General features: G+C 37.8%; 2 protein-coding genes across 6 annotated transcripts in view; both read left to right on the top strand.

Moving 5' to 3' along the window:
• Positions 1-1213: 1213 nt before the first annotated feature.
• LOC149011837 (transcription initiation factor IIE subunit beta-like) lies at positions 1214-9485 on the top strand. Its single transcript, XM_089162218.1, has 5 exons — positions 1214-1538; positions 4477-4742; positions 7867-7998; positions 8166-8282; positions 8870-9485. The coding sequence occupies exons 2-5, from the start codon at positions 4482-4484 to the stop codon at positions 9215-9217; spliced, it is 858 nt and encodes a 285-aa protein (XP_089018344.1). The 5' UTR covers positions 1214-1538; positions 4477-4481; the 3' UTR covers positions 9218-9485.
• A 3222-nt stretch (positions 9486-12707) lies between these two features.
• The window catches only part of TRFL6 (TRF-like 6), a 29031-nt gene continuing 28378 nt past the window's right edge, over positions 12708-13360 (top strand). The window contains exons 1-2 of one of the 5 annotated variants that reach the window (XM_089160853.1): positions 12709-12936; positions 13040-13121. The gene's annotated coding sequence lies outside the window, so the exon portion shown is untranslated. Of the gene's footprint in view, positions 13122-13360 lie in introns of all 5 variants that reach the window. The other 4 variants (XM_089160850.1, XM_089160851.1, XM_089160854.1 and 1 more) reach the window with 4 other exon arrangements.

Below are 13360 nucleotides of genomic sequence, written 5' to 3'. Positions count from 1 at the left end.
GTACACACAAATAATATATCATCTCCAGATAACGCTAGAGGAACACAAACACATCATCAAAAATGGAAATTAAGAGATAATAGAGAAAAAAAAAACTTACGAAATGGCTTCCTATAAACTATGATAGCATAAAAATTGACTACCAAATGTAAGAAACTAGGTGTCATGATCATTTTCTTCAAATTTCACCTTATTTCAGCAACGTCTCACGATTGGTTTCGCTAGAGAAGACCTAAAAAAACCTATATTTTTCTCCTTCACTATTTTTGCTCTTTGCCTCTTGTTCTTTCTTCTTCCGAGTTCTGCACACTCTCCATTTTCAAAACCTAGAAAACCCTCTCTTTTATTTGTCCCTTTCTTGTTTCTTTCTTTTAATGATGCTAGGCCCCACAAACATAATGGGCTGGACCCAACATTCTTTCCACCTAATTTTTCTTCCCCCTCCTCTTATTCATTTAATGAAATCTGTGTGGAATTTTGAAGGAGGTTTTCTTCTTCAACTTTGGAGACACTATGATCTTTTATCATTGTCCTCCAAAACCATGTTGATTAAACTTTTGTCCCCCACATAGGACACTATATTCTCTCTCCGCAGATTCCAAATATATGTCCTAATTGTTGTTTGGCTTAGGTCTTCTCCATTTCCCAACTCTTGTGTAGGGTTCAGCCGGTGGGAACGTGGTGGGATTTGGAGTCTTGAAGGGGCAAGGTGGGGGCGGTGGTTTTTAGGAAACAGTGTAGTGATTGGGAGGAATCTCTTCACCCACCTAAGGATTAGGTATGAGATTAGACACAATGCTAGTTGAGTAATTTAACATTAAAGAAGGTATGTTAATTATCTTTTATATTAAAAGTCTTTTTATTTTTTGGAAGAAGTAACTGATAATATTAATAAAAGAAAAGACTCTACATAAGATTACAGACAGTAATAAGTTCTGCCAGAGGTGTCACTATCAGCCAACCTGAGCGAAAGAAGGTTACAATCAAAGACCACCCCTCCCAGCACGAAAAGAAATCCAGCCAAAAAATCAGCACAAGTATTGACCTCTCGAAAATTATGCTCGTATATTAGAAGTATATTAAAAGTTAATTGGGCACTAATTGACTCTTAAGTTGTGGGAAATATGTAATTTAGGCCACTAAAGGGAAAAAGTATGAATTTTTGGGGGAAACCTAAAAAAAACTCCTTTTTAAGTTTCTGCGAAAATCAATTTCGGTCGGTATTGTTTGAAACGCATGTGCTATACATGTGAAGTTGAGAGTTGAGACGATAAATTCTTACATGTTCATAATTTTGTTTGATAATAAGAGAGAAAGGAAAAAACTGAAAACCAAAAGAAAGAACTTAATCGACGAGGATTCTTTCTCCCTGAGCTTGAACCCAGCCGCCGTCCTTGCGGATTACTCTTTTTCGTCTACCCTTATCTCCGGTGGCTAAGTCAACAAAAATCAGTTTGTTGCAGAGTTTCTTCTCCTCTCCATCTTATTCGTCTCGGCATCTCCTGGTGGTGGGATCGCGAGAAGCAGAACCGTTTAAGGTCGGTGAAATAGATTGGCTTTTTCTCTTTAGGGTTATTCTATGTTCGTATAATTTTTCCTGTTTCGTCTTTCCCCGAAATCTATGATGGGAGGCGATTCTTCTATATAATTAGATCTGCTCATGTATCTGGATTTGTTTTAATCAATTGAATCATCATCTCTGAAAACCATAAATCTCGTTTTTGGGTACCATAAAGAAAAGAGAACAAGCAAAAAATTCTGCTTGTAAAAGGCTATCAGCTCTGTTTCTCAATGAAAATTCCTTTTTAGTCCTTAACCAAATAGACGCTTTTAGAGCTCTTATTGTTATCCGTGGAACCTCATTGTTCGTTTTAGTTTGTATTGTGCGGGTTAAAGTTTCAAATCATCTACCCAGAGTGGTCCCAAGTAGGCTGTTAAGAGTTTCTATTTCCTTATACTTTTTAACTCCTTAGCATTCCTCTTTTTTCGTTATCTCCTTTCTTTCTATTGTTTCAGTATCTTTGTTATGTGTATAGTTTTCTCTGCAATAAAAATGGTGAATCTTTGTCCAAAGTTGGTTGTTTTGGAGAGCTCTTCTTTTTGATAAGCAGTGGTAGTAGAGTCACCTTTCGGTACTGCTAAATCTTTGGGCTGGCTTTTCTTTGTGTATGAGTTTCTGTATGAAACAAAACCCGGTTGCCTTTTCAGGTGTGTGGGTTGAAATTGATTGTTGACATGTTGTTTAGCTAGCATGTGATTGTCCAGTAGTCACACAGCTATCAGTAACACAAGATTAACGTCCAATTGAAAAGTAGATCAGAAGTAAAGAAAATAAGTTGCAGGTAACCACTACAAAAGAAATCCTACTAGTTGCTTGGTTCTGCAAAGAGCTTTCACTAAATAGAACCAAATTTTGGGATGGATTCTCCAGAGTCTCAGCCCAGCTGATCCAAGTAAAAGAAGTTCATCCTGAAGTTAGTGCAGTCATGCTCTAGGTAGTGAATTCCTTGTTACAGCACCTTAAACCATTATCCATTTCTGGTTATCATTGATGATAGACATTTTAGGTAAGCTTTGTTTGATGCAAGTAGTAGTTCAAGTAGAAAACTGGATTTTGGGCAGTAGATGTGGATTTTTGGTAGTAGATGAAATTCTAACTTTCTAATGCCCTTTTTCCCCTTCTTAATCTAAGGATTCTAGAAATCCTAGTATGGTGAAACATTGCTATTTTTAGTCGTGAAACTTCCATTTCCTTTATTATTTTCATTTAGAAAAATTTTAACATCATTAACCCCCCCCCCTCACAACCCACCAAAAAAAAAAGGGTTTGTCCTGAAGATAGGTCCATAAAATTAAAACAGATTTAAGCAATCTTGGTGATACAGGACTGATTGAAAGCTTCTTGGTTTAAATTTTGGTCCAGGTCTGAGACTCTGAGATGGGCTTTAGTTTTTAGTATTTATAGTTGTAATAGGCTGAAATAAGGGCCAAAAGTGAGAGCTAAGTGGAATGCTTCAGTTGGATTAGGATACCTAATAGGTATATATTTATCCACTTTAATGAGTATTTTAGAATGTTTAAGAGTCTTAAAGTTACTGTTCACATGGACAGTGGTCCTAGTCTATATTCAAGTTAGTTTCTGATTTTGAGTCCTGGTTTGAGATTAAGCATTATGTCTGCCAATGTGGCTATAAGTATAGATGTAATTGCTCATTTGAGTCATGATTTTGATGAGTTGAATTTTGAGTTTTGTTTATTGCTACCCATGAGGTGCAATAGCGTAGCATGGTTGTGTGACCTTCCCCCCCCCCCCCCCCAAAAAAAAAAAAAAGAGAACAAAAGAAGAATCTTTTATACCAAATTGTTCTTCTTCTAACCTTTTGGATTGAAATCATGGAAGGTTGACCCCTAGTTGAATCTCTTCAATCTAGAGCTACATCACTTGGATTTGTGGGAAAGCTCGTTTTGTGCTCTACCTAATATAAGAGGTCTCAAGTAAAAGTAAAACCAGTGACTAGTCAAACTTTTTAGATAATGAGAACATTTCTCTAGTTCAAGGGCAATATATTATTTTATTTACTTGCATAAAAGATTTCTCTAATTCAAGGGCAATTTATATTTTATTTACTTGCAGATAAGATTGTGTCTTCTAAGAACAGTACTGAACAAGTGTGAGAATAGGTTTACTAGGACATGACCCATTCGAAGAGTGGTATAAACTGAACGTATGCCTTGGTTGTTCAAGTTTGTTCCTTGGTTCTGCTGTCTTTTAGTTCTGTGTTGATTTTTGATGACTTGATCTGACTTAGTATTGATTTTTGATGATACAAGGTACATATTATAACATGCAAATAATGTTAAGAGCAATTTGGCACTTGGTCACCTAGGCAAAGCCTTGATAATCAGAACATTTCTCCAAATTGGGAGCAATTATTTTATTTACTTGTAGATAAGATTGTGCTATCTAAGAACAGTATGGATCAAGTTTAAGAATGGGTTTACTTGGACCATGAGCAGTTCTAAGAGCAGCATAAGCCAAATGTATGTTTTTGGTTGTTTCAAATTTGTTCTCTAGTTCTGCAGTCTCCAGGTTCTACTTCTATGTTGATTTTTGATGACTTGATGTGCCTTGCCTTTCAAAAGCTTGCTACCAAATAATAGTGGCCTTGATGCTTCAGCGTACATGGCCTTAGATAGTTCCAATTAGTATTTTGTCTTATCTATTACATTAAAATTTTAAATTGTCATCTGTTTTTGTGTGTAGTTGATTTTTGTTGTTATTTTTTGAAATTTTTTTCCTATATTTCCTCAGTAGTTAAAGGTCTGATACTCCCCATAATAATCCAAAACACTGCCGTATGGGATAGAGAGGGAGAGTACCTTCCAGTTTGTTTGAATCTAATGTCATTTTTTGTCTACCCCCTTCTCCCGTGGTGTGGCCGCTCTTCTCCTCTCCGTAAAAAATGAAATAAGCAGATACGATGTCATTGCAAGAAAGTCTAGCTAGGTTCAAGCAGCAGCAGGAGAAGTGCCAATCGACCCTCACCAGCATCTCCCGAGCTGGAGCTTCAAAGGCATCCCATAAAGCTACACCAGCAAGCTCTGCATCACTAGCTCCTGCCAGACCTCCTGCAACTCCAGTCAAATTCTCAAATGACACAGAGAGGCTTCAGCATATCAACAGTATAAGGAAGGGGCCTGTTGGTGCTCAGATTAAGCGTGTCTTGGATATACTTCTGGAGGTATGGAGCTGATCTTTCTTATGTGCATGGTTCTAGATCAGCCATCTTCACTTGCTTGTTACTAAATATTTTTAGTTTCTTAAAAAAATATTTTGGTATGTTGGTTGAGTTATGATACCTAATTTCCTTTCCTTGGGCTTGTATTTTCCAGTAGAGTTGGGGGGGGGGGGGACCCCATGGCTTGTACTGCCATATGGGTGAAACTGTGAGAAATGTAAGCAGCATGTTTACTTGCCAAAATTATGATGACACTAAAAGTTACAAGCATTTATAAAGTCTAGGACAACAATTGCTTCCTTTTCTGACTTCTGAGAACTTGGAACTTTGCTAATAAACAGGAAATTGTCTGATGAGATGTATGGGAAAGTCAATATTTGAATGGGGATGGGAAAGTCAATATTTGAATGGGGACTGATCTAGGACATTGAGATATAGTGTTCTAATTTGGATAATAGCTACTAGGATATGTAATCCACTTGTGAAAGTATTCTATATTTTAGCCAAGTTTGCTTTATCTGCACTCTCCAAACTATTGATCTATGGAGATGGTATAATCTAAAAAAGGATTAGTGCTTGAAGTTTAGCATGTTGCTAGCTCATGATTCTCATCCAAGGTTCTATTCGTTGGTTTTGAGGACTGTTTTGGGCACTGAAACCGATGCCTACTTAAGTGTGTCAATTTGTAGCCGAAGGCAAACACCGAATCCAATAATGATGTGAATTAATTGAGCCAGAACGAACTAATTGGATTGGATTCGGTTTGGTTCTGGTTTAGAGCTAGAGTGTTGGTTCTAGCGAAACCGAACTGAATAACCAAAATTAGTTTTAAGCATTTAGTGTTTTATGTTTTAAGGGATATTAGCGTATTACCATATTGGGTCTAATCCTTATCCCTTGAATACTTTAAATAAATTCATTCAACTTCTATACAACAACAACAAGCCTTGTCCCAACTAAATGGGGTCGGCAACATGGATTCTTGCCCTCCAATCAGTTCTGTTTGAGGCCATGCTAGATACAAGGCCTAAGCTATACATATCCTTTCTCACCACTTCTCCTAAGGTTATCTTAGGTCTACCCCTAGCTCTTCTAGTTCCTTCAATATGGATTATATCACTTCTCCGAACAGGAGCATTTATAGGTCTCCGTTGAATGTGCCCGTGCCACCTCAAACGACTTTCTCTAAGCTTATCACTTATGGGAGCAACTCCCAGACCAACTCTAATATGATCGTTTCTTATCTTATCCATCCTAGTTTTGCCACTCATCCATCTTAGCATCCTCATTTCTTCTACACTGAGTTTATCTATATGATTCTTTTTAACAGCCCAACACTCTGCACCGTACATCATAGCTGGTCGAACAACGGTCCTATAAAATTTTCCTTTAAGCTTTAATGGAATACGCTGATCACATAAGACCCCGGACGCACCTCTCCACTTCATCCACCCTATTTTAATTCTTTGGGAAACCTCATCCTCTAAATCACCTCTTTTACTTATGATTGAACCTAGGTACCTAAAACAATCACTCTGAGGAATCTCTTTATCGTCAAGTATCACCACTTCATCATCTGCCCGATCATGACTAAAGTTACAAACTAGATATTCATTCAACTTCTATATGTTGTTTAATTTAAGAAGTTTTATTTCACTGTCTTTGCATCTTCTATTTTGTACGATTTTTGTTATTTTAAAGATATAATATAATAAGAAAGAAAAAAAATCATTTTAGGAAACGAATTGTATAAACTGAATTAAAACAATATTTAGGACAGGCTTGTAAACTGAAAACCATAGTCAGACCAAAAGCAAGCAGGTTCGGGTTTGGATCCAATTCTAGAACTGACTTGGTTCTTGGATTGGATTTGGATTACTTTGTCTTTACTTGGAACCTAACTGATTGACACCCTTATGCTAGATCTTGCTTCTGGTTTTGATGTGAGGTTCAGTCCCTGAGCCTCCCTAGGTTGAAATCAAGGTTTAAAATCTTGGTTTCGAGGCTGGATGGCCGAAACCTGGTGCCTTTGCTAGGAAGTTTGAGTGGCCAGACTGGCCCTTTTTTATGGGTTTTTTTTTAACCTGTATTTTTGCATACACCCTATTTAAAGCATAATTGACACAATGAAAGAGGTATTTTGCATTAAAAAAAATCAATGAAGAGTACTCATTCACACCCTACTGGTTGAGAGACGTGTGTCGGGGGGGATTTTCCTTTGCGGACATACGCCTGACCCCCAACTATTTTGCTGAGAAGCTGTTCTATTAAAAGTTAAAACAATAAAATAAGTTTAATTTGGTGTATAAACAAAGTGATTCCGAGCACTAAAACCCAATCAGGATTGCCAGAGGCCCAGCCTGTGGCCTAAATAGATCAGTATGTTATGGAAGAATCAAACCAGTAACAAGCCAGAACTTTGAAGGGATTACTTGGTAGGTAAAAGAAAGAGGATATAAAGAGGCTTTGGACACGGGGACAGTTGAACAAAAATAATGTAGAAGGACAACACTTGATTAAGAGGATAGGTGAGACCAATATGGGAAAACAATTTTAGAAATAATATAGAAAAGGAGGTTGTCGTCTTCATCCTTCCAATTAGCAAGGGAGGCAGAGGAGTGACATCTCTCAAAAGAAATATTTCCTTCATTGCTTCTCTATTTGGTCTAGGATTTCGAGGATAGGTCGATGAGTAGAAGGCCTCTTGATTTCACTCCAACAGAAATCCAATTAACCACCAGAACACTTTGAAGAGTAAAGTGGACTACAATGAACCAAAATGGTTTGATCCGGTCGAGATGGCTTCATCCGAGATGGATCCAGATATGGTACAAAAATTTTGGACGGTAAGTATCACGTTTTTTCCCAGGAGCAGAGTTTGAACAGTGGTTGAAATCCATGTCAAACTTGAGTTTTTCCTGTGGTTTTGGTTTCACCCAGGCTCAAAACCTAGAGATTACAGAATTTTTGGTCAGCTCTGACAGAGATTTAGTTCCATCTTTACATCTGCTAAAAGATGGTGTGCAACAAAATGGTATTCCAAAGAATGTACGGTAATAAGTTGAGTCTTTTCAAGGACATTTTAGAAAATTACTAATTCTTCTTTGCTTTGATATCTTGCTTGCAGACACGGCTAGCTTATACAGCAGAGCAGATCAATGAAATATGTTATGTTGATGTAAAGGCCAACAAAGCTGTCTTTGACAGTTTGAGGAATAACCCAAAAGTACATTATGATGGGAAGTACTTCTCTTACAAGGTAACCATTTCATGTTACTAGTAATGTAGTAGTAATTTTGGACCAATTTAGGATTTGACCAGGTTAGTTCTGGTGTCAACTGTATGTGATTGATGGATGAATGGTTGTGCTTGCTGTAAGAACGTTCCAAGTAGTAAGCAAGTAATTCTGTCTATGAACATTTGCAGTCAAAGCATGAGTTAAAGGACAAGAACGACTTGCTTGTGTTGATACGGAGGTCTATTGAGGGGATCGCTATTATTGACCTGAAGGATGCATATCCAAATGTGATGGAGGACTTGCAGGTAAATTTAAATTTGGTGCCATTTCAGTTAAAAGCATTTTTAAGGTTGAGTCATGAGTTTATCTTACTGTATACATATTTGCATTGAAATGCATATAAAATAGAGGCTGTTTGAATACAGTTGTCCTCGTTTTAATATTTGGCGTGGATGTTGGCTATTAACCATTGGATCAGAGAGCTGTAATGATGGTCTGGGCCTAAATTGGTTCAAGTTCACTTTGTGCTATAAAGAATGGTTGTTAACCATAGGAAACCAGGACCATTTCCACAAAACTTCCAAGTGTTCATGGCTTGAATCCACTTAATATCCCTGTATCACTTGGGCTCATATCACTTGATTTTTTCGCACCATCCTTGCACGTAGTTTCGAATTAATGTACCAAATGGTCCTAGTTTTTGGAAATCATTCTGGTTAGATGATCCCAACCATGTCACTAGCCCTTTGATTTTAGAATGGTCTTACTAGTTTGAACTTGAGATGAACATTGCATCCAAAGTGCTTGAAATAGAAATAAAAGCACTTGGTTACATGCAAAATCATGTCCTGTTCTTTTAATTCCATATCCACACTCCTTGTGATATTTGCAGGCCCTGAAGGCTGCAGGCGAGGTTTGGCTGCTGTCCAATTTTGATTCACAGGAGGACATAGCATATCCAAATGACCCCAGGGTTCCTATTAAGGTGGATGATGATTTGAAGCAGCTCTTCAGGGGAATAGAGCTGCCACGTGATATGGTTGACATTGAGAAAGATCTTCAGAAGAATGGAATGAAGCCTGCAACAAACACTGCCAAGAGGAGGGCTATGGCACAGATGCATGGGGCTCCTTCCAAGCCCAAGCCAAAGAAGAAGCAGCGTGAGATCAGCAAGAGAACTAAGTTGACGAATGCCCATCTTCCGGAGCTCTTCCAGCACTTGAACGTTCCTGATACCTGAGAGATTGAAACCCTTTAAATCTTTTCATGTCGTTCTCTATTTATGAGTTTCGCTATTTACGTTGGCAAGCTGCAATGAATTGGCTGTTGGAATCCAGATTTAATTGCAAGACCAAAGAGTCATCCAAATTGCAACTTGATTATCAAGTATTGGTTATCACAACCTTTTGTACATGTAACTCTCATCTTGCAAGGCTGCCTAGCTGAGAAGCCGTTTAATGGCGACTACATATTATCTCATCTTGCCCATTTTATTTTTGTCTTGTTCATTCCAGCCTTCATGAATGTCTACAGAAGGGAGGGGGGGGGGGGGGCACAACAAGATATTCTATGATCAGGTTTATCAGCAAGGCAAAATGATGTTCCAGAAGGCGACAACATTAGATATATTCAGTTCAGGCAAAATCTTGAACCCATAACATTCAATAATGGCTCTGGAAGGGCAACTTCCCAGATGAGATGAGAGTTGTTGATGACGTTAAAACCCCATCAAGATGTGTCAACAATTGTTGGATTTTTGTTATGCTACCTCTTTTGAAATAATTTTGTAGGTTGCTCGAGTGGACTTTTTCAAGGTGACCTCTTTAAGTCTTGCTCATTTGTTGTCAGCAAACTTTTTCGTGTCATCTCAGCTACGGAATCAAAAAAACCAGAGAGGCTACTGGTCCCCATATCTTCCCTCTTTTGTCTGTTGATGTCAGCATGTTATTCTACAAGATTAGCATCAGTAGTGAGAGAGTTGTTGTGAGGATATAGTTTAAACGGACTAGTGTGATGCTTCTGGCCAGAGCAGAAGGTGTTCAGAAATCCATTATCATGTTTAGCCTCGGATGCTTTGCCATATGTGAGATGTCCTTTGCCCATGTAAAAATTAAGGGATGCTTTCTGCTAGAAATTGAATTGTTTTTGTAGTTATGTTGCTCAAATGACATTGTGGTAAATAAATCTGGATCTTCCATTGTGCATTTTTCACGTTCGTCCATCACACATTAGGAGGGAGGCTTACTGACAATGTAGACCAAATGTAGGCTCTCTCTTAAATATATAGTGGAAACATGTGATGAAAGCACAAGATTACAACTCGTTCTAAGCTAAAGTACTTTTTTGCCTCAAACTTTAGACTCTCTCTCTCTCTCATCTATTTCATTTGCCTCAGTAAATTTTTTTTTTCTTCTATTTTTATGCTTTTTTGGTGTGTTTCTGTAGCAGTAGCTAAGGATTTTCATCCTCTACGATTTATTATCCAATGTTCACGGTTAAAACTTAGTTAAGAAAAACCTTTAATTGCATGCCATGAGGAAAGAGGATCCATTGTCTCACACACACATACACTCTCTTTGCTCTTGATTGCTAGTGTCTATTGGTTAAGTTTCTTGCAAGTGAATTGGTCATGGATTTGACTTCCCCTGATGGTATATGTTATAGTCGCATCCTCTTAATATAAAAGCTACCAATTCTAAAAAAAGGAAAATTTTCTTTCTTTCTTTGTGGTAGTCAATCTCTGCTCTCTCTCTATTTTTTTCATTGCTTGCGATTTTCAAGATAGCAAATGTATTGTTACTAGGGTTTCATGGATTGACAGAGACTGATTTTTATCATAATTTTTGTTCCTGGTACTAGGAGCAGCATAATGGATCATCAGCACTACTAGTATCACTTGGTACATTTCTTGCCCCCTTCGCTATCCAAGGATATAAATGTTCCATTATGGTTATCAATTATCATAGTCTTTGGGTCAAAACCTTCACATGACTTGTAGTATTCATATAAATTCAACCAGTGATAATGGGGTTTATCAAACTCAGACCACCCACAATCAGTGCATTTGAATGGTCACAAGACAAAGACTTCCACTCATCAAATCATACCAACCTTATAAAGCCAACATTATATAAAGACTGTTTACTCCTAATTGTTAAATAAAATATAAGTTTTTCTTTTTTTGAATTGATAACTTTATATTAGAAGATGAAAACTATTACATATACCACAGTGAGTTTGAATCTATGACTTCTTTACTAAACATTTCGATTATTACTAACTGAGTAATCTCTGGATGAATAAAATCTGAATTCATTGATATGCCATATCCAGCACCGATTCCTATGACACCAATATCAAAAGTCTCAAATCTAGGTTTTAAGGTTTAAACTTCATTTGTTCCTTTGGTTCAGTTTTGCTTATAAATCTTTTTTTGGGTACAGAAAGACTTTTATTAAGCCGAGGATGGGGATATTAATATGCCTCAATAAGAGTTGAACCCACGACCTCTTCACTAAGAAGTGTTGGTTTCACTACTAGAATAACTTTGCATTGGCACGCATATAGTCTGAAATGAGCCAATCAAGAACACCATTTTGGATTCAGTTTAAAAAAAAATAAAAAATACTCTCATTGTCTCATTGTGTTTATTAACTTCAAATTAGGTTAGACACGGAAAACAATTAAGAATGGTTCTTACAGTCCTGCCAAGACTTAGATGACCAAAATTTCAAACCCTAATTTCATGATTTATCCCTACGAAATGTCAATTTAATTAATTAGCTAAATTATTATTATTATTTTTATTTTTTATTGCGATTCTTTTGCTAGCGCACTACCAGCATAGTTCATTGTGTCGGCGACATATCGCCGACACAGGGCGATATGTCGCCATGTCGCTGGGGGGCGACACGACTCCCCCCAGCGACACGATATTTCCCAAATGTCGGCGACATATCGCCCTGTGTCGGCGATATGTCGCCGAAAAGTCGATATATCGCCGAAAAATCGGCGATATATCGCTACATTCGCCATATATAACAGCCTTTCGTTTGTTTTTCGCCGATTTTTCGTTCGCTTTTTGCCAAAGTGATGTAGGGCCTCTAAAAGCTCCGGGGGCGCTGCCCCCACACCCCCGCCGGGGCGGCCTCCCCGGACCCCCGCCCGCTCACCGGGGAGCGGGACCCCCGTATCCGTCGGCAACAATATGTGAAGCATGAGCCATACTCAACATAGTTGTATAATGAATTGTAAACTTTAGTACATCTCTTTACTACTTGTGTATTTGTGTTCTCTTTGCATATTTACATTAGTTTATATGAATTTTCCAAACTTCCAGTTTTGCCCGCATATAGTTGGACATGTGCCATTTATAAACTTTAGGTTAGGTGATGTTTTATGTCAAAATAATACCCCCAATGTGTTTATTGGCCTCACATTAGGTTACACGTCAAATTTTATGTCAAAATGACCCCAAATACCCTTCGAAACAGGGGTTCGATTTTTCATCGAACCCTTACCAAAAGTCGAGCGACTTTTGGCGACATGTCGCCCGTGTCGCCGTGTCGCCAGAGTCCGACACGGCGACACGAGTCGACATGTCGAACTTTGACTACCAGTCGTCCCCACTGAAGTCAGTCCAAGTGAAGCCCGAATAGCGGAGAAAACCACCGTCCACGGCTCCACCCGCGTTTCATATCACTTTATTTGGTTTTCAAATCCGGTTCATACAACATTTCAAGTCCGGGCTTTATTTTGATAAGCGAAGCATGGTGCAAGTTAGAAGGACGAATGAGACTGGTGAAAACAGAAACTATCGATTTTCATCATTTCCCCATATCTTCCCTAAAGAAGAAGATCGTTCTTTAATCGATTACTGTTAAATTCCTCTTTGAATCAGTAGGAATTTAGTCCTTGGAAGTCCAATTCAAGTCCAAGACCTTCAATCTTGGTTTCCAGGTCGCTCATTTGCTTCATTCTCTTCTTCGAGTCGAATTCAATATTTAAAGTTGGTTTTTATTGCATTTTCTGAATTAAATTCAGTGCCAGAATTTGTGTTCAGCCCTTCGATCGTTACGTTTGTGTAGATATTGTTTTTAGGGGGAAAGAATTGTTGGTAAGCCGGCAACTTTTACAGTCCTATGGTGAGTTCAATATCCAATTCCTTATGCTCTTCTCTATTTAAATTTTATTATGTTCACTGTTACCCTTTATTGAAACTTGCTCGATTGATTCTTGCTTTGAGAAATTATGTTTAGTTCAGTGTTTTATAATGTCAGAAGTATTAGGGATTCTTTATGGTGAAAAATGTAATGCATGTTAGGATTTTTAAGATAATTAACTTTTTAAAGTCTTTGTATTGATTTTAATACGGTATGACTAC

The sequence above is a fragment of the Hakea prostrata genome, chromosome 7 (genome assembly GCF_041222555.1).
Source record: "Hakea prostrata isolate BN-2017 chromosome 7, UWA_Hpros_2, whole genome shotgun sequence".
In the NCBI taxonomy this organism is placed as follows: Eukaryota; Viridiplantae; Streptophyta; class Magnoliopsida; order Proteales; family Proteaceae; genus Hakea; species Hakea prostrata.
Note: the sequence above shows the minus strand (reverse complement) of the source record. Positions and strands in the feature narration are given on the sequence as shown.